Source organism: Anser brachyrhynchus (assembly GCF_964034855.1).
Source record: "Anser brachyrhynchus genome assembly, chromosome: 10".
Classification (NCBI taxonomy): Eukaryota; Metazoa; Chordata; class Aves; order Anseriformes; family Anatidae; genus Anser; species Anser brachyrhynchus.
Window position 1 is genome coordinate 9,786,393 of NC_137705.1, and position 20,117 is coordinate 9,806,509.

The 20,117-nt window shown below is 62.5% G+C and overlaps 2 protein-coding genes across 33 annotated transcripts in view; both read right to left on the reverse strand.

Moving 5' to 3' along the window:
• Positions 1–51: 51 nt before the first annotated feature.
• Positions 52–6,810, reverse strand: CPNE9 (copine family member 9). Of its 30 annotated transcripts, none has more exons than XM_080606862.1 (20): positions 6,663–6,807; positions 5,378–5,418; positions 5,252–5,298; positions 4,917–5,020; positions 4,651–4,690; positions 4,032–4,108; positions 3,782–3,845; positions 3,602–3,705; positions 3,429–3,533; positions 3,001–3,042; positions 2,839–2,914; positions 2,710–2,763; positions 2,575–2,636; positions 2,285–2,331; positions 2,014–2,195; positions 1,699–1,826; positions 1,502–1,604; positions 1,353–1,410; positions 1,176–1,249; positions 708–984 (listed from the first exon to the last, which is right to left on the reverse strand). In XM_080606862.1, exons 1-20 carry the CDS (start codon positions 6,737–6,739, stop codon positions 832–834), a joined length of 1,638 nt encoding a protein of 545 aa, XP_080462988.1. In that variant the 5' UTR covers positions 6,740–6,807; the 3' UTR covers positions 708–831. The 30 variants fall into 30 exon arrangements, 28 of the variants coding, with proteins under 28 accessions (XP_080462996.1, XP_080462990.1, XP_080462988.1 ...); XM_080606865.1 differs by having other exon boundaries at positions 708–1,030; positions 1,165–1,249; XM_080606856.1 differs by lacking the exon at positions 6,663–6,807 and having other exon boundaries at positions 5,378–6,627.
• A 389-nt stretch (positions 6,811–7,199) lies between these two features.
• MTMR14 (myotubularin related protein 14) overlaps positions 7,200–20,117 on the reverse strand; it is a 30,964-nt gene continuing 18,046 nt past the window's right edge. The window contains exons 17-19 of one of the 3 annotated variants that reach the window (XM_080606937.1): positions 18,536–18,712; positions 10,540–10,695; positions 7,200–7,565 (exon numbers count right to left, since the gene is read on the reverse strand). In XM_080606937.1, coding sequence (XP_080463063.1) covers positions 7,388–7,565; positions 10,540–10,695; positions 18,536–18,712 — 511 coding nt within the window. In that variant the 3' untranslated portion in view covers positions 7,200–7,387. The other 2 variants (XM_080606938.1, XM_080606939.1) reach the window with 2 other exon arrangements.

Below are 20,117 nucleotides of genomic sequence, written 5' to 3' on the forward strand. Positions count from 1 at the left end.
AGGAGGGGGTGAGGTGCGCGGCGCGGGGAGGCGGGGCCGGGGCCGGGGCCGGGGCCGGGGCCGGGGGGGGTGCGCGGCCGGCAGCGCGCGGCGGGCACCGGGCGGGGCGGGGCGGGGCGGGAAGGGAGACACCGGGAGGGGACGGGAAGCACCGGCACCGGGACCTACCGGCACCGGGACGGGACCCTACGGGAACCACCCGGACGGGAACCACCGGGACCGGCACCGGGACGGGAAACACCGGGATCCCCGGGGCGGCACCGGGACGGGACGGCACCCACCGGGACGGGACCCTACGGGAACCGCCGGGATGGACGGGACGGGACTCACCGGCACCGGCACCGGCACGGGATCCACCGGGACCACCCGGGACGGGGCGGGAAGGGAAGGGGCTGACACCGGGACCCACCGGCACCGGGATCCACCGGGACGAGACTGAACGGGACTCCCGGGGCAGCACCGGGACCCACCGGCACCGGGATGGGACCCACCGGGACAGCACCGGGGCTGGCACCGGGACGGGGCGGTACCCGCGGGACGAGGACCCACCGGCACCGGGACTGGAACCGGGACCGGAACCCCCCGGGACCCTCCCCGTAGCACTACCCCGGCGCAGTCCGGTTGCAGCGCTTTATTTACAGCCGGTACCGCCGGTACAGCCCCGCCGCGGCCCGGGACCCCCCCACCGAGGGCTGCGGGGACCCGGCGGAGCCAGGCAGCCCCGCACCGGGGCCTCCCCGGTGCCCACCGGCCCCGGGCTCCCCCGCGGGGCTCCCCCCGCCGTGACGGAGGGAGCGGGGCCGGTGCCCCGGTGCCAGCCCCGGTGCGGGGCTACTGCGGGTCGGCGCGGCGCGGCTTGATGTCGCGGGTCTTCATGTAGGACAGGAGCTGCTCGGGGATCTCGGCCAGCACGTCCTTGGCCAGGCGCGCCATGCTCAGCACCTGGTTGCCCGAGTCGTCCACGTAGTCCCGGAACGGCACGAACTGCGGGAGGAGGCGGCGGGCACGGCCGGGAAACGGCCCTCGAGCCCTGCGCCGCGGCACGGGACGCAGCCCCGCGGCCGCCCCGTGCCACCGGCCGTGCCTGCAGGAGGCTGCTCGAGGGCACGAGGGCAGCGTGGGCCTGGCCCCGCACCGCCACCGCCACGTGCCTGGCTCCCACACGATCCCGTTACCTGCACGATGTCCCTCTCGGCGTAGCGTCCCCGCGAGGACACCCGCACCTCGTCGCCGTCCAGCTCCTCCATGGCTGGGGGGCAGGGCCGCTCAGCGCCCCGCGTGCGGGCAGCGCCCGTGTCCCCCCAGCCCCGTCCCTTCCTCCGGGACGCCCCGGTGCCCCGAGCCCTGCTCACCGTCGAATTCGGCCGGCCCCACTCCCACGATGATGATGGACATGGGCAGCGCCGAGGCCTGTGGGGTGGAGGCGGAGGGGCAGCGGGGGCGGCACCCCGAGTATTTGGGGTGCCCGGGACCCGGTGGCGCGGCCGCGGGGCGCACTCACGGTGACGATGGCCTCCTTGGTCTGCAGCATGTCGGAGATGACGCCGTCGGTGATGATGAGGAGGACGTGGTACTGGGAGCCGTCCGTCACCTGGGCGGCCGTCCTGCGGGCACAGGGGGCACGGGCTCCCTCCAGCAGCCAGCCCCGTGTCACCTCGCCGCGCGGGGACGGCGCGGGGACAGCCCCGCGGCGCTCACCCGGCCACCTGGTTGATGACGGGGGCGAAGTTGGTGGGCCCGTAGAGCTGCACGGTGCGCAGGCTCTGCAGGTAGGACTCGAGCACGCCCTCGATGCCGGCGCAGCTGGGGTTGTCCTCGTTGTTGTTCTGGGGGACACGGGACGGGCGCTCGGGGCGGGGGCACAGCTCCCCCGCTCCTTCCCACGGCTGCGGGGCAGGATGCGGCCAGGCCGGGTGCTTCCCCGACCCAGGGGCTGCCCCCCCCGCCCGGGAGCTGTGCGTTCACCCTCAGCCCTGCCCCGCGGTGGGGCTCCCCCCGAGCCCCGGAGCGCACCAGGGGGAACTGGTGGGAGATCTTGCCGTCGGGCGGCAGCTTGGCGCCGAAGCCGTAGGCGGGGAAGAGCTTGTCGCTGTCGTAGTCCTGGATGATCTCCCCGACGGCCTTGAGCGCCAGGGCGTAGGCGCTGAGCTGGTAGGGGCTGGCGTAGTGCAGCGAGGTGGGCTGCGACGGCATCCCTGTGGCACAGCGCCCGTCGGCACCGCCCTGCCGCCGCCGCCGCCACCGCCGCCCCCCCGGTCGGCCCCCTCCCGGCCGCCGCGCTCACCGTTGGAGGCCGTGAAGTCGATGGCGACGGTGAAATTCAGCTGGGTCCTTGGAGGGAGAGCGAGGGAGGCCGCTGGCCCCACGGTGCAGGGGTCCCGGCTGCCAGCCCCGCGGCACGGTGCGTCCTCTACCCGTGCCCCCCAGCCCCATTGCTTGGCCCCGTGCCCCAGCCAACACCCGCAGTCACCATCTCGGCACCCCCAGCCTGTGGTGTCGCCGTCACCGCGGTCCCGGCCCCCGTCCCGGTGCCCTGGGTGCCTCGGGAGCCCCGGGGCACCTGTCCCCACTCACCCGCCTCGGATGTAGTCAACGAAGGTGAACTCGGACTCGACGGAGAAGGAGAGCAGAGTCACCTGCGGGCACACGGGGTCAGGACCATGCCCCCACCCCAGGCAGGAGACCTAAAAGCACCCCAGCCCCACTCACGGTGCCGGAGTTGACGTATTTCTTCTTCTTGCACTTCTTCCTAGGGTTCAGCACCTGTGGGCACGGGCAGGTCCCACTGTGGGGCTCCCAGCACCCCCGGAACGCCCCTCCTGGCCGTACCCCCCCTACCTCATACACCGTGAACTGGCTCTGTGCTCGGGACAGCTCCCGGTAGCTGGTGGCAAACTCCCCGATGAAGTCGTGGCTGCGGGGGGGAGCGCGGGGGCCGCGTGTGGCACGGGGCGAGGGGCGCCCCGACGCCCGCCCCTGCCCCTGGGGGCACGGCCTCACCTCCCGTCGCGGTCCCAGTCGTACACGTCGATCTTCACCGTGCTGGAAGCAAAGCGGGGCTCAGGGGGAGCCGCCAGCACGGCCACCGCGGCTCCGGGGCCGTGGGGACGCCCTGCCCGTGGCACCCGGGGCTCGGCGTGCCAGCGCCGTCAGCGCCGCACCGCGTGCCCGGCCCGCGGCTCTGCGGGGAGGGGAGCGGGGGAATTTGGGTCACGGCAGGGCTCTGGGGAAGGGGGGGAAGCTTTTATGTAATTTGGGTTGCAAAAGAGGGAAAAAAAAAAAAAAAAAAAAACACAATAAGGACCCAATTCAGAGCTGCTGCTGATGGCAGGGCTACACCTGCCGGGGAGACGCTCACGCCCTGCCCCGGCCCCACGGCTGCCCCACGGCACCGTCCCCGTCCCCTCGCCGGGTCCCCAGCCCCTCACCGGTCGTAGTCCCCGTTGCAGAGGGCGCGCACGGGGATGGTGAAGGGCTGCCACACCGGGTTGAGCGTGTTCTTCACCACCTCCGTCTTGTGGCAGATGGTGAAGCTGCGGGGACAGGGCAGGGTCAGGGCGCGCCGCGCGGGGACCCGGGCGCCCCGCGGCCCCGTGCTCACGTGCCGTCCTCGTTGCTGCGGTAGAAGACGAGGAAGGGGTCGGATTTCCCGAAAAAGTCCTTCTTGTCCAGCTTGTTGGCGCACAGCTGCATCGTGACGATGTCCTGGGGACGAGGACCGTCACCTCGGGCCGGCTCCTCGCCCCGTGCCCCAGCAGCGCCCCGAAGTGCCAGCGCTCACCCTGCAGTTGCTCAGCTCCTCGGCCAGCAGCAGGATGGTCCCGCACCGCTTCCCTGGGACCCCCCTGCGACAAGAGGCTAGCGTGGGGACGGTGAGGACAGGACGGGGCAGGACGCGGGGTGCTCTGCGTGACCCCATGGTGCTGGTGCCTTCCCCCGTGCGCAGCGGGGCCGTGGGGGTGTCCCCAGGTGGGGCGGGTGGCCGGGGGCACGGTGCGGGACCCCCGACCCCATCGCGGGGTGCGACTCACGTGAGGGCTCTCTCCAGGCGGCCCCGCTGGGACCCGATCACCTCCCCCAGCGCCACGAATGCCTGCCCCAGGAAGTCCTGCGCCCCGAGCAGAGGGTGTTAAACCTGGGGGCTCCTGCTCGCAGCCCCCCCCCCAGACCCTCACCCATCCCCAGCCTTTGGTCGCCCTGCCCCACAGCCACCCCAAGTGCCCTGCACCCACCCTGTCACCCCCACAATAGTCACCCCCAGCCTAGGACACATCCTGCACACCCAGGTTCGCCCCCATATCCCTGAACTCATCCTGCACCCAGAGGATCACCCCATGCGCCCACTCCACATGCCCTGGACCCATCACGTGTCCCCCACCGGAGCCGCTCCACGTGCTCTGGTCCTATCCTGCATCCCAGGACCACCACGCACCCCCCCAGGGGACTGATTTTGCAGCGTGGCAGACACCTACCTTCTGCCAGTCCCGATGCGGCATGGAGAGACGAAGAGCAGGCTGAGCCCCCCGAGGCCAGGGGTGCCTGTCCCACCCGGGAGCCCCCTCAGGGGCACAGCCTTGGGGTGCCTCCACCCCCAGCAGCTCCCACCACGCGGGGACGTCACCCTGTGTCCCCCGGCCCCGCGGCGCTCACCTGCTTGTAGATGGAGCAGCTCTTGGAGTCCACGTTGTAGCTGCCGGTGGCAGAGCAGAGCTGTGAGCTGGCACCCAGACACGTCCCCATGTCCCCACCCAGCACTCGGGGACCCCCACTGGCCCCACACAACATTTCCAACCCCTCGGCCCCTCTGCGCTGTGACAATTTTCATTGCCTCGGTGCTTTGTCACGGTCACCCGTGGGCTGCCCACGGGGGCTCAGCACCCGTACCCCATTGTCCCCGTGGGTGCAGAGGCACTCACACGTCGAAGCGGAGGTTTTGCTTCTCCTCGAAGTAGTAGTCGAGGACAAACTTGCGGACGAAGTCGGGGTTCAGGGTGTTGTCGATCACCTCGGTGCGCCCAAACTGCGGAGAGAGGGGTGAGGGCGGCCCCGTGCCCGCCATCCCTCCCCATGGCAGCTGCCCCAGCACTAATCCCCGCGGGGATTAGCAGCGAGGAGGGATCATTAGCGTGGAAGTCGGTGGCCATATGGGCCCATTTAACCGAGCCGGGGATTAGCCAGGAGCGGGCACGCTGGGGGCTGCAGCACCCCTGGCATGGGGTAGGGGGGACAAGGTGAGAGACGCAGCGCTCACCTCCTTCCACTCGCTGCTCCCCGCGCCCTGCACGAAGAGGACGACCACTGCGGAGAGAGGAGCGGAGCCGTGCCGTGCCTTGCCACGCTGCGCTCGCACCGCCGGCAGCGCGCCCCTGCCACCCACCTGGGTCAGACTTGGAAAAGGTGTCCATGTCCAGCAGGTTCCTGGGGGGACGGAGCCAGGCGTGAGCGGCCACACGCTCCCTGGGTGCCAGCACCCAACCCGCTGGGGGTCCCCGTGTCCTCCCCGGGCTGGGCTTTTGGGGGATGGCACCGTGCTGTGCCGGCACTCGGGGCCGAAAGCCCCGCAACCCGTGGGACACGGGCAGGAGGCCGGGTGGAGGGAGCTCGTCGGGACGGCGAGGAGCAGCGTCTCCAGCGCTGACAGTGATTGAACATGACAGGAACCCATTTACAGGACGAAACCTTCCCTGGTGCTGCCGGCGACGGCTGAGCACCCGCCGCACCCCGGTAGCGGGAGTGCAGCTAATGGAGAGCGCAGAAGTGAGAAGAAAGCAGACACTTAGCAGGGGCCGGGCAGCCCGCGGGGGCCAGCCCGCACCGCCCCATGGCCCCCCAGAGCAGCAGATGCCGGAGCACTTTGATCGCTGCCGTTGTTGTGGTTTGACACCGGGGAGGGCCGGGGGCCGCGAGCGGCTCTGCTGGGATCCTTCCTGCGCCCTGGTGCTCAGCCAGCTGCCCTGGCCCAAGCGGGCAGGGCCAGGGGGCAGAGAGAAGCCCCCGCCAGGCTTTGCTGGCAGCCCTGGATGGAGCTGAGCCCTCGGGGGGCTGCAAAGCTGGGGCCTGGCTGTGCCCTGGCCCCTGCCCGGGGATGCCAGCACCCACAGCCCCACAGCCCCGCCGCCCGCTGCCCAGCGGGGCTGGCAGGCAGGGAGGGGGCTCAGCTGGGACCCCTGACGCATCTGCAAGGAGGGGGCACAGCAGCCCCCTGCCCAAACGTGGTCCGGAGCTGGCAGGGAGGACTTCGGGGCCACACCGGGCAGGGCGGTTGATGGGGGCAGAGGCCTTCCCTTGTCCCCCAGCACAGGGGACGCTGCCGGTGCCGGTCCCCGGGGGCAGGACCCCCGCGCAGGGCCGTACGTGGCCACCCGCAGCCGCCGCTTGCCCCGCGGTTCCCGCTCAGCCGGAGGCACCGAGCAACAAACACCCCGGGGCTGCGGGCACCGAGCCGGTCCCACCGCGCTGCCCCGCGCACGGCCGGCACCGGGCAGGGCACAGCCGGGCTCCCGCTCCCGGTCCCGGCCCGGAGCCCCGGGCAGCTCCGGGCGCCGGGGTTAGCGAGCACCGAAGGGGAGCGGGCGCAGGACGCGGGGCTCCCGGCGCATCCCCCCCCGGCACCGCCGCTCCCACCCGTCCCCCGGCACCGAGCCGCCCCGCTCCCGGCTCACCGGCAGGACACGGTGAGCTCCACCTTGGTGCCGGGCACGCTGCCGGCCGCCGGTTCCAGCGCTCCCGGAGACGCCATCCCCGTGCGGGCGCCGCCGCTGCTCCGCGCCGCCTCCTCCCGCGCCGCCGAGGCGGGCGCGCCCGGGGGCGGGCACGGGCACGGCGGCCCCGGCCCCGGCGGCAGCGCCGCCCCGGTGAACGGGGGGCTCGGCCCCGGGCACCGGTACGGAGAGGAGAGGCGGGGGGGACACCCGGTGGGCGACGAGGCTCGGCCCCGCCGGGAGCCCCCGCCGCGGGTCGTGGCCCGGGGGATGCTCGGTGCCGGCTCCCGTCCCGTCGGGGCTCCCGTCTGCAGGCGCGGGCTCGGAGCTATTTCGGTGCCGCCGCTCCCGGAGCGTGGGCCGGGCTATTTATAACCAGCGGCGCCCCCGCCGGAGCCGCTCCCGGCGCCCGGCTCCCCCGCGCCGCCGCCGCCGCCCCCCGGCTCTGCCCGCCGCCCGCCTCCCCCCGCCCGCAGCCCAGACACGAAGAGGCGGAGGGGCGGCAGAGATGGCTTTACTGCACCGGGGGCCCCGCAGCCCCCCCGCCGCTCCCCCGGACCCACGCAAGGGCGGCCGTGAGCCGGAGCCGGGTGCGGGGTCCACGGGGGCCGGCGTGTCCCCAGGGCCGGGGGTCCCGGCTCGCCCCGGGTCTCCTCCAGCCAGCGGTCGGTCCAGGAGCCGGGCGCTCAGAGCGTGCTGCTGCCTCTCAGTCCCACGCCCCGCACGAACTGCTCGAGGAGCCCCCCGATGGCCCCCGAGGGGCTGGGGGGCACGGCCTTGAGGCCGATGGTGCGGCTGTAGCTGGCCAGGAAGGAGGAACGCACTTCTTCCAGCCGGGACTCGCGGTCGCTCGCCGACACCAGCCTAGGAGACAGAACGGGGAGGTCAGCTCCGGTGGGCACCCCGCTCCCGGGGCTGCGCGGGGGGACAGGGCTTGGGCTCGGCCCCTGGATCCCGCAGCGAAGGTGGCCCCTGGTGCTGCTGCACCCTGAGCTCGGCAGCTCTCCCCTGGTGTCCTCCTCCACCACCACCCCGCTCCTCCCCGCGGGCGCACACAGAAATCGCCGCTTCGGCCCAGCGGGCGCCGGCTGCCGTCAGCCCCCCAGTGCCAGCTCCCTGCCTTTCTGTTTCCAGATGGAGCCCGTCCACAGCTGCCGTGCCTGGGCAGTTGCTTCCACCCCACTTCCACTCGTCCCTCGCTTCCCAGCCTCTCGCTGCCCCTTTGTGCGTGCGGGCGCACGGAGAGCTTTGGGGCAGGGAGCAGGTGCCAAAATTCAGGGCGGGAGGGGAGCTGAGATGTTACCGCTGCACACGGGCAGGATGGAGCCTGCAGAGGACGGCACGGTGTCCCCCAGGCCCCGCTCTCCTCTCCAGCTGGGCTGGGCACCTGGCTTAGCGCACAAAGAGGGGCAGGAAGGCAAGGTGTCCGCCGGGGGAGCAGCGGAAGGCAAGGCAGCCCTTCAGAGGCAGCCTGAACCCGGCCTCCGCGCCGTGCCCACGGCCCCCGGGGGAGAGGAAGGCGTTCCTCAAAGGTCGCCCCAAGGGCACCGCGCGAGCCTCCCCATCAGAAATTCTCTTTCATCTCCCCCAGCGCCCGGGCCCGGCTATAAATTGGCACAGCTAATTTGAACGGGAGCGTTAACCACCCACAGCCAGCAGCTTTGGTCCGGAAACGGCAGCGAGAGGATGCGGTGGGAGGGCTGTAAACAGCGAGCGGGGCTGCGGCAGGCAGCCCGGCCCGTGTTTACAGTGCCTGATAATAAGGAGAAGCCAGAGGGCAAAGTAGAAAGGCAACATCTCTAAACACGGGAAAAAAAAAGACGCTTTTTGGTAAGCTAATTAGAAGGCAGAGCTCGCCAACCTGCTAGCATTAAAAATAAGCTGCAGGAAAGCAGGGCTTGCTTGCACCTCGAGTTCAGCGATCTTAAATCCTCTGCAGACGCAGAGGTAAGAGAGGCAAGCGAGGGCGGGCAGCAGAGCTAGGTCCTGCAGCTTCTCGCGTTCACACCTCTGCCCAGGGCAGGCTCTGTGTTCAGACAGCTCCTTTCAGAGAGTGAGAGACTGCAAGGCGTGGGTTTGGCCAGCTGGCCGCTCAGTGCCACCTCGGTGCCGAGGTCCAAGAGCGGGGCTGGGCGCGTGTCCTGGCCAAGCCCCCGTTGCCCTGCCCTGCTGCGCAGCCCCTGGTGCAGGACGAGAGGAGACGGCCGAAGCCCCGGCTCCAGGAGAACCCTGACGAGCCCCACACAAGCACAAGGAAGCAGGGTGTGAAAAGCGTACCTCCACCCCAAACTGCTGTGGTGCCGGTGGAATTGAATCTCTAAAATCTCACTGCTGGGCAAAGAAAAAAAATGGGATAGAACTACAGTGGGCTCCTAAGCAAACAGAGCTGCTGCAGAGCGGAGAGAGAGAGGAGGCCCTGGGTCAGGCTTGAGGCAATCGATATCCACACAATATTGTGTTCCCCTCCAACCAGCCGCCTGCTCCTGCAGCCGAGCAGTCCCCAGCCCAGGAGCACAGCACCCCGCAGCTGCAGCGAAGAGCTGAGCAGGGCAAAGCACCCGTAGCATCTGCTGCATGCCCAAGGGAGGAGCAGCACCGCTGTCCCCCTCCTTTTGAACCTGGCTGGCCCAAGGACCCAGGCTCCAAGCTACAAGAACCCACGGGCAGCTTCAGTGCTGCAGAGCCCAACTTCACGTTGCACTTCTCTACCACATTCCCTGTCCTGACGTTAGCTCCAGCTCCAAGAAGGGTGGCAATGACTCTCACTGCTGAGCAGCAGCCACCTAGCACAGCCAGGCTCAGGGGACAGCAACGCAGCCACTACTTCAGATGTGCTCTTCAGTCACTTCCAATTCCCCAGCCAGCGGCAGGAGCAGTGCAGCGAGTCCCAAAGCAGCAGGGAGAAGCATCACCCAGCCAGTGATCATCATCCCCAGTGATTCCCCAACCCAGCCAATTCACAGGTCTTCTAAATTCACCGTCACTTGGGGAAGCGGCTCTGCTCCACTCGGCAGGACAGCCCACAGCCCCAAGAGCAGCTGAGCCAGCCCAGGCCGCCTGTTTCACAGGAGACGTTTGTTTTCACCCTGCTCTACCCCCAAAGCCCGTCCTCAGATCTCTGGTTAGGGGCCGGGGGTGTTTGGCGGCACACCTCCAGCCCAGCTAGCTAGCGGCAGGCCCTCATCTGCCATTTCAGCTTCGTGATTGAGAGTGTGCAGCCTGAAGGCACACGCCGAGGTTCTCCTCTAACAGCAATTAAAGCTCAGCTCCCGTCTTTCTGCAGAGGTGACTTTCAGCCTGGGGAGGAAGGCGTGCCTCCCAGCCGCTCTGCACAGCGCCGTGCAGGGGGATGCGGGGGGGCTCTGCTGCCCTGGCCAGGTGCAGCGCCTGCAAACGCTGCTGCATGTGGTCAGACAGAATAAAAGCCCCTCTCCCACTGCAGCAAGGCTCTGAACCCGGCAGGGAGATGTGGAAGAGCAAGATCCAAAAGCAAGAAGGGCTGGGTCACCAGTCCTGCCCTGACAAGCAGGCATCCTCAGCTGCGCTAGATTAATGCCCAAATTCACTGTTTTTGGGGAAGAGAGAGAAAGGCCTCCTGCAGAAAGCACCTTGGCAGAGAAGAAGCCGGTTTCTTTCAGAGTCCAGCACAACCAGAGCGCGCTCAGTGCCAGAATTTCTCAGTGACAGAATTTGCAGATGGAAAGCATCAAGGCAGCGAAGACGGGACAGCTTGTTGCGGGCTCCCAGGCTTCTTCGAAAGCACCAGGGTGACAAAGCTCCAGCGCTCGCAGCCAGCCGAAAGCCCCCAGGGGACAGATCCTGCGTTTGAGACACTTACAGGCAAGTGCTAGGGAACTCATCCGGGAAGCTGCAAGGGAGAGAGGCGTCCGCGCTCAGGTTCGCCTGCTCCCGAATGCTGCCACACCCTGTCACCATCTGCCAGCTGCCAAAGTCTGTGGAAACGGAAGATCCGGGCAGAGAATGGTCGGCCGATCTGGGGCAGAGAGAGAGGGAGACGGTGCAGTCAGTCAGGTCACTCAGCCACATGCCTTCCCCTAACGCCGCTGCCAGGGACGCGCGGGGATGGCTGCCAGCAGCGCCCGTGCCAGCAGCTCCGACGCCGTGGGACCAGGGCGCAGCATGCAGCTCCGGCTCGGCCCCGGGCCAAGCCTTTCCTTTGAAAGCGCAGGGAGAGCCGAGCTGGCCGGGGCCGACAAAGCAGCAGAAGTGCCCTCGGGGCCGGACAGGACAAAGCCAGCGAGAAGCAGGTGGCCATGCAGAACCGTGAGACCCGTCAGCAAGGTGCGGCGGCCCCAAATCCCTCAGAGATGCAGATGCAGCGCTGCGCAGGGGACATCCACCCGCCGCTCATTTCAGCTGGCAGCACCTCCCAGGGCCATGGCGAATTGTTACTGTGACTGGGCTGCTGCTGAGGAAGATTTAGAGATCCTTGGTCCACGGCCCTTCGAAAGGAGGTCAGTCCCGAGGCCCTGCCAGCAGCTCCGAACAGAGCCGGTCGCTGCCCCCGGGCACCCGCCCGCCTCGGCACCTGCAGGCTTTTCCAGCCCTGTGCCAGAAGGGCGGGCTGTGCCAGCAGCCAGGTGGCAAAACATCTTTAGGGTAAGAAAAACAGCCAGGAGGAAGGTAATTGTTTGCGATACAAAACCTCCTGCCAAGAAGGGAGGGAGCATGAAACCTGACAAGTGAATCTGAGGCGTCCCTCCAAAATCACCGGGAAGCAGGCACAAGCACTCGAGACGAACCCGGAGCTCTCGGCTTCGGGGGAGCGAGCAATTACTGTGCCCGTCTGCACAGCAGAGCGTACATTGCTGCAAGCACAGCCTGTGGCAGAGATACTCAATTACACACTCCCAAGATCTTCTGGATAATTTATCTGCGATCTGCTGGGCAGCAAGCAGGGCGAGAGCTCCAGCTCCAGCTCTGCCGGGCCAGGTACTCGCACGCCGTCTCCGCAGCTAAGAATAGCAGTGGCGCACTGCAGCTGCTCCCCGAGAGACCAGGGGAACGGCGAGGAATACAGGATCTCCCGCAGCCAGGAGGGCCTCAGCAAGACCGGTGTGAGAGGGGGAAGGCACAGGGGGAAACCTGTTTGTGATCCAGATCTAATCCCCAGGCTGGCATTTAACTGGGCTGATCGATACAGCCAAGCTCGAGAGGTCTGAAATAGGGCCCCGAGCTGGACGCACACACCAGGGGCAGTCCCACAGCTCGTTGCACCAAGCTCCCCATGGCAGCGCTGGGGATCCTGCAGCTGCAGGTCGGGGCATCGCCGCTGTCTGGGAGTTCGGGCTCCAGAAAGGCATCACAGCAGGAAATGGAAGAGCTGAGCCTCACCTGCCTTGCACAGCCCCTGTCCTGAGGCTGCCAGGTGAACCCAGCAAGGCTCAGAGGGGGGATGCGAGTGTCAGCCACTGGGGAGAATGCCAGAGCATGTAAGAACGAGGGCACTTCCCATCTGGGAAGTGGAACAGTAGAACACGCTGTTAGAGATCAGACAGGGCTAAGCTTCCCTGGAACATGAAGAATTCATAAAGGAAATGGAGCAGTTTTTCACTGACATCTCCCCTCTCCCTGCCTTTGCCAGATAAAGCAGAGGAGAGCAGGCAGAGCACTTGGGCCCAGAGCACAGCGCAAGGCTGCAAGCACAGCAGGAACAGCGCAGAAAGCCAGGGAGAAGCACACGAGGACTGGAGGAACACTGCTTCAGCACACGGGGAAGAGGAGGCTCTCACCTCCCCTGAGAGGGCTGCACAGCCAGACAGGAAAAATGGGAGCAGCTTGGCTACACGTGCGGTGACCAGAATTTGAGCTAAAGCAGTGAAGAGGTCTATGGGCAAGACAGAGGACAGACATGGACAGCATTACCGTCAGGAAAGTAATGAGTTGCCAAACAGGACAGGCCTGGGGACAGGTTAAAAAAAGAAAAGGCTGTGAAGATGGCAAGCCTGGACAGCAGAAACAGGTGGAGATGGGCTTGGGTACGCAGGACTTCCAGGTGTAGATGGAGAGAGCTGCACAGAGCTCTGCAGCTCTTGTGAAGGGAGTGAGTAGTACCAGGAGGTGCCTAGGAGACTGCCCACATGGCAAACAAAGGAGCAAGAAGTGATCCAGGGCACAGGGACAGCAGAAATGTCACTGCCCTGTATCAATCACACCGGCCAGGTGAGTCTGCGACAAAGGCGAGCAGCAGATCTTTCCTGCTTTGGGTGTGTGGCCTCAGCTCCCAGCTGCTGGCTCACCTTCCCTGGCTGTCAGCTGAGATTACACCAATCTTACACCACCTCCAAGAGGTGGATCAAGTCACCTCTTGAATCTGTTCTTTGACAGGCTGACGAAAGCATCACATCCCTCCTACAAGATGGACTCGGCGGTTCTGTAGCCCTCTAACCCTTCCTGGGGTCCCTGACCCTGCCAAGCAGCGGTGCAAACCTGACAGTGCTGAACCAGCACCCGAGCAGGTCAATTCCTTCTGCCCATGCTGCAGAGAAGGGCAGGCGGGTATGAAACTGCTCCATGCCTGGCCCCACAGGACGGGCAACGCGCTCCCAGGCTCCCCATCTCTCATCTGTAACCCACCTGCAGTGAGAACAACGGGGAACCCCACACCCCAAAGCACAGCCCCCAGGAACTGCCTGACCGAGCCCATCAGTGCCCAGCTGCCCGACAGCACTCACTGCTTCATCCTCCCCTTCGCTTCGTCCTCCCCTCCGGGCTGCTCCAGGCAGCTCAGAATTCATCACGCTACATCTAACCTAACAGCACAGGAGTCCAGGAGATCAAGTCAGCTGATTCTGCCTCTCACCTCCCGGCAGCAGAATAAACACTTGATGATTAATTGAATAAACTGATCATCTCTGCGCTGAGTCCAGGTCTTCTCTCCTGGCCTTAACATCTGAGCCCAGCCAGCAGAGCTAAAACACCACAGCAGGCTCTCTCTCTGCCCTCCTCGCTTCTCAAGGGAGGCTCCTGGGGAAGTGTCACAGCCAACAAACACCTTAAACAGCCCCAGAAGATAGCAGGGGCTGGGTGAGAGAGGCAGGGAAGACAAAGCACAGGGAATTTTGTGCTTGCTGCAAGGACAGTGGAGCTCCTTAAAAGCTGAGCTGGGCTCGAGACCAACGTCTTTAGGCTGACTGGTGCAATCTAGTCAACGCCAGAGGTGAAAACGTCCCTGGTATTTCTGCCCCTGAAGTCTCCTGGTAAAATCGTGCCGCAGAGGCCCAAAAGGGGCTTTGCTGATGCCCCGGTGTGAGCTGTGGGTGCTGGGGCCCCAGGCCTGTAGGACCAACAGGTCTGCAACGCATTACAGCCGTGCCAGAGGCTGGCTAGCTGGGGGGGCAGCGCAAAGCAGCCGGGTGACTACAGCAAAGCTGACACGGTCGGGAAAGAGGAGATACAGCAAGTCTTCAAGTTGCCGTATCTGCCACAGACATCTAACGGCAGACAGAAAGAGAATGAAAGTGAGCTTCACACACCCACCTCTTCAGGTCCACGAGTGGGAAGAAACTCCCTCAAAAGTGCAAAATTAACAAAATTAGATTAGCAAAACAGAGATGAGCTGCAAGCTGTTCCTTCACACGAGGAAGGACCTTTAGCGGGCCGCAAACTGGCAATTCCTAGCCTGGAACGGTTCCTTGTAATTAGGTCAGCGCTTCCCATGCAACATGCTGCACATAATAGAGTAGCTCCGAGCCCACGGCCACCCGCTTACCGGAGGAGAGCCAACACCGGAGGCACAGCGACGATCGGGGATCCTTCCGTGCCTTAATACGTAAGCGAGACGAGCGCCAAGTGCCCAGCAGCTCGGCTCTCGTCCTGCCCCGTCCTGCCCCCGCTCACCTGCCCCGTTCCTACATACCCGGGACCGTTTGGGAGGCATTTGGGCAGCAGCCCATTTGCCAGCACATGCTCTGCGCCTCGAATTCAGGCGTTCAGAAGGTACCGTGCGCACGGGCGGGCTGGGGCAGCCTGAGCAGAGGGCAGCCAGTCCCTCCTGTGCGTGGGAGCAGTTGGCAAGGAGCACCTGGCACCGACGGCCCCGGCTGGATCCCAGCCCGCTGGCTGCGGGCTGCGCGGTGCCCTACCAGCCCCGCGGCTCTGCCAGCACAACCGCCTGGGACTGCGGCACCGTCACCTGCCAGCCAGAGGGGCCTGGTGAGCCTGGTTTGTGGTCAAATCGTGCAGTAGGGCCAGAAAACCTTGTGAAGGATTCCTGTCCTCCTGCAGTTGCTATCCCAAGTCTTGCTGCTATCACCTCGCAGATACAGCTTCCAAGCCAGGTGGATGTAAGGAGCAAGACATGCGCAGTCACATCACTATCAGAAAGACCCCAAACCAAGGTACAACAGCTTCTCTGTCCCTCCCCGCACTCCCTCCACTCACGTCTGAACCACCTGCTGCCCTTTAAGCGAGGGACTTCTCTCTGACTGTTGACCAGAGCAGTTCCTCCGCGGTTTAAATCCTGCAGATTTCAACTCTTCAGACCACAGTACTTTGGGTTTTGTTTAATCGACTTAGCAAAAGCACATTCAATCAAAGATTATCCGTCTGCTAATCCACATTAGCAGTGTGTGCACACGCACTAAATCCCTGACACAGATACAGGGTTTTTCTGCAGTGTCATGGGATGCGTAGACCATTAGTGGCTTGCAGACCGTATCCCGTGCTTGCATTTGACACTACTCACTCACACGCGGGCAGTTAGAGCCAACACACGCTATCTGCTGTACTCAGGAGCTCTCGGTTTGTAGAACAAGATGCACCTCGTCCTACCCTGCAAATACTCTGTGCAGTATTTTCACGCATGTTTGCCCTCAGCAGATGTGATTTTACCATTGCACTGGGACAAGCTGGAAAGACAGCCTATTGCGGGTCTGGCGTTCCAGTTTGCCTTTGCCTAACGAGAATCACCCAGGGCCATACAGGCACCCGCGACCTCTGGATGAGAGCAGGACTCAGACGGACTGGCGAGGAGACTGCTGTCACTTGGCTCCTACCAGCTCACCTGGTGTGTGGGACTCTTCCCCTTGGACATCCTGGCTCCTGTGCCCAGGAGCTGCTCATCTCTGACAGCTTGCTTTCCCTTCCCGTCCCCCGCTGAGCTCCCCTGCCTGCCAGCACACGGGCTGGACTGTTTATGTGAATTGCCTGAAGGGTGCCTGCTGGCATTTTACAAGCAACCACTTTTCCTCTACTGCTGCTGCAGTGGTTAAGTGGTTTGTTGCTATGGCCACACAACCAGGATTAGGAAGTCAAGTACAGTAGTTTCTTCATCTTAAGAGCCTGGGGTGTTACCCTGCAGCAGCGCTGGAGAGATAAAGGTATTTTCAGCGTCATGATTAGTCTTTGTGCTCCAGCCTTTCCATCCTAGTCCTTCATTGTTCAAGGGGGGGAAGGGAGAGAATTTAACTCTTCCTCCCACCACAGATACTCCATCTCCACCCAAAACGGGACTCTGCCTTTCCTTCAAGGGGGAGGGTGGTAGCTGAGGAACTGTGACATCCATCACCTGCACCAGGTTCACTATGTGAATTCGGCCTGACATAGCCACGCTGAGTGACATCTCCTCTCTCTGGAGATCAAACAAACCGTGTTCAGGCCCCAAAAGGTGCAAGCCATGTCAGCTAACGAGGCAATGCACTGCTCAAGTCCTCAGCTAGCAGAGCTGTTACCAGCGTTACCCCGGGGAAGGCAGACAGGGCAGGGACCCGAGTCTGGCTGATCTGGCAAGAGGCTGCGAGGCAAAGGAGGGTAACTGTGCCAGAAGACTTGGTTTGAAAGAGAAGCTCAGTTCAGCTGTTGCCTTGACAATTCCACCCACTCTCAGCAGGGTCTCCAGGCTTACTTCCTCTAGCCGGCACAGAGAGGAGCAGAGGAAACCCAGGTGACACCAGAGATGGAGAAGATGGTGCACGCCCCATCTCCACCCAGCAGGAGCATAGCAGGTTAACCACCTCTGCATACATCTGACTTCACCACTTTGGCCTCACAAATGGTTCCTTTCTCCCATCCCCTTGGTTTCAGGCCTTGCAATGGCATCCCCTTTTATATTCTATTTACTCTCATGCGCTTTTTTTTTTTTTTCCAGCTCAGCCTTTCATACTGCCTTGCTCATAAAAGTCAACACGGACTGGGGATGTACTGAGGCACCTTCGCTGCACTGAAGCAAAGGCTTTGTGTCATGACAGAAGCTAGCATAAAGGTCAGAAAGAAATGCTTAGAGTGAAATTCACAGAACATTTACTTCTTACAATGAGGGAATACTGCAGCCCCTTCTCAAGAGTTACTTATTGGGCACAGTGAAAAGCCAGCCCCTGGGACCATGGCTATGGAAGTAACAAGCTTCCCCACCATGCCCGCCTGCTGCCTTGAGCCCTGGGGATGCTGGTTCTGAGCACCTGACAGCAGTGGGCACTGAACATCCAAAAGTGTATAGACACCTCAACCAGACACAGCCAGAGGGAAGATAATTGCTGGCTTTATCAGCTCTGAGCCCCAGGAGCGCAAATCCCAGGGGCTGTGATCACCCCCTTCCTGCAGAGCTGTTCTGCCTACTCCGATTCTCTTTCTTTTCACCGAGCAGAGTCCAGCTGAAGCATTATGAACAGCTTCTGCCATGGCACTGCTTCAAGCTTGCTACCAGGCACTTCATGCAGCTCGCTATGTCTTGGGAACGGCATGAGACCACACACGGGAACAGTGGCATTGCTGTTATGAACAAGAGCAGACCCCCAAGACAAGCTGCTCTCTCTCTGGTATTTTGCTTTCTTCTTGGGAGACTTGTTTCAGAGAACATAGAGGTGGGCTCCAGCAACAACTGGAAAACATCCTACGGATCTCTTTCCCTGGGGAGATCAGTCACCGTCATTTATGAAAACCGTCGCAATGATTCTTCTCTGGAATCAAGAAGCTTGTTAAGAAGTATTACAAATTTTCAATGCTTTACTTGTTTGTCACTGTTTTGCATGTGATGAGAACGTACTAAAATTTGGCTGGTGGCTGTTCTGAAGGGAATCACTAGAAAAAGACTCATCAGAAAACCTGCAGAGACAACACAAGCGTTTGATGCCATTAACAGCAACCTCTTATCTAAGAGCCTCTTTATCCCCCTGTCAGTCTCAGCACATGGTGTTTGCTCCGCAGGCTCTGCTCTTTCTTCCCTAGCTTAGCTCACCGCTCTACTTTGCCCTACCACAGCATCAGGCTTCAGAAGAGTGCCAGAACATCCTTTGTTACGGCACGAGATTAGGCCCACCATCTCCCAGCTGCACAGCGGGAACACGCAGCCTTGCAGGAGGAACCCTTTGGGCTGGCACAGCACCTGCAGCTTGCTCCCAGTAGATCCTACCTCTGCTTCCACCAACGCCCAGATTTTCACCCTGCAATGTCAGAAACGTCAGCAGAGGGAACAGAGGACTGGATAGGTGCAGAGTGAGGTCTGCCTGGACTGAAACGTTTCCTTCCAACCATTGCAAATCCCTGTGGGGGCATTTGACAGAGAGTGCTGTGAGATCCAAGCATGCAGGATGCCAAGAAGCCAGACCTTGTGGAGTAGAGGCATGCACCGAGGACAGGCAGAACACACACCCAGCTGTTATTGGCAGTTCCTCACTCCTCTAAGTGGGCTGAGGCAGGAGCTGGTGTTTAGTGGCAAGTTCCCACACAGTTGGGCTAGTGAGGAAGAGGCCTCCGGAGGCCTGTTTGTAGGTACAAACCCACGTGCTCTGTGGTTCCGAGCTACACAAAGGCAGCCGAGCACTTTCTTTATCCAACTCTCCTTTTGCTGAGAAACGCTCTGCTTCATCCCCTCTCACCTGGATCTGGGCACCTCCAGCGGGCTGCTTCCAATCCTCAGGAAGTTATCAGAATGCGTTGAGGAGGAGGAGCTGGAGGACTTCACTTCCACCATCCCCGCAGAAGGCAGCCTGTCTTCAGACTGCTGCGCCCTGCTCCAGAGCACAGCTTGCGGCGATGATGCACAGCTCTTCCTCCTGTGGGATGGAGGGCCTGGGTGAGAAAGCTGGCTCTCTCACGTTCTCCAGCTAGGAACTCTTTCCACAACAGACCAGATTTTACCCCAGCAGCTAAACTCTTGTTTGCCCTGAACCTGCCTTCCCCCCTCCCAAGGAACAGTGAGTCACAGGCAACGGCTCGGGGACGGGGGCACACCGAGCTCAACACATTTTAGCCCATTCTTTTATGGATCACCATCCACGTGACCTGGAAATCAGAGACAGGAGAATGCATCAGCCCACACACATACAGCGAGTGCTTTGTTTAGTCTAGCTGTAAAAACGCCTCAAGCAAGGGGCCTCCCAGCAGGGAAAGACCATTTCAATCTGCTTCAAACTCTGCAGAGTGTACCAGTCGAGGAGCCCGGCCCAGGTGGGCGTTTTTGTGTACTGATGAGGGTGGCAAGTACACAACACCAGTGTTGTTTTCCCTTTTAGCAATTTCCTTTCGACACCACTGCACTGACCACACGCTCAGAACTGACAATCTCTCTGGTGCATTTCAGTCCTCTTCCTGTCTGTGCTGACAACCCAGAACTGCTCTGGCTTCTTTTCTAGCCGGTGCATTCGGACTTGTGCACAATTCGCTGTCCATTGCTGCATCAGGTCTCAGCTCACATTACTGTCTAGATACATGCCAAACAAGCACACACATTTGGAACTACTCCACATCGCTGCTGCTCCACATTCAGGAGGTTCTACTTTCTTACATATTTTTTCCCCCCTGGAAAAGTCCCAAGAATTTTTCACCTTCCGATATCGCAGCGAAACGGGTAAAGATATTGCTATGTATACAGGAAAATAGGAAGAAAAAAAAAGGCAAATTAATGCAAAGAGAAGATGCTGTTCTTCCTGGAAAGGGCCCCTTAACTTTGACTGAGATCAAGAACTGTCAGCAAGTGCAGCTAAAGACAGGCTCACTGTACAGTGGGAAGCACGATACCTCCCTTCACTTCTTGAAGTGTGTCCACCCTCAAATATCACACCACAGCCTCTCTCAAGCATTATTCATCTCATGTTATCATAGCTGCCAACATCTCCAAGAACAGCCCGCAGAGACAGGCTCGTACAGCTAACAAACAAAATGCCTCTCCATGCAAGGAGACCTTGAGCCCACTTGTGTTCAGGGCAACACAAAGAAAAATCCTCTCCTCTTCCCTCTTATGCTACGCGCAGCCCAACTCTCTGTCGATCACGATGCTTACAGCAAGCTCTACCTGTTCTCCAGACTACACAGCCATAACAGGCTGCGGGAGGACGTCCATGCCTAGTTCCCTCACTGAACACTTGTGGCAAGGCTCACAACCTTCCCTTCCCTGAGCTCGTGTCCACGACACAGGCCCAAACCACCAGTGTGGTACTGGCAGCTAGCCCCAACACAACC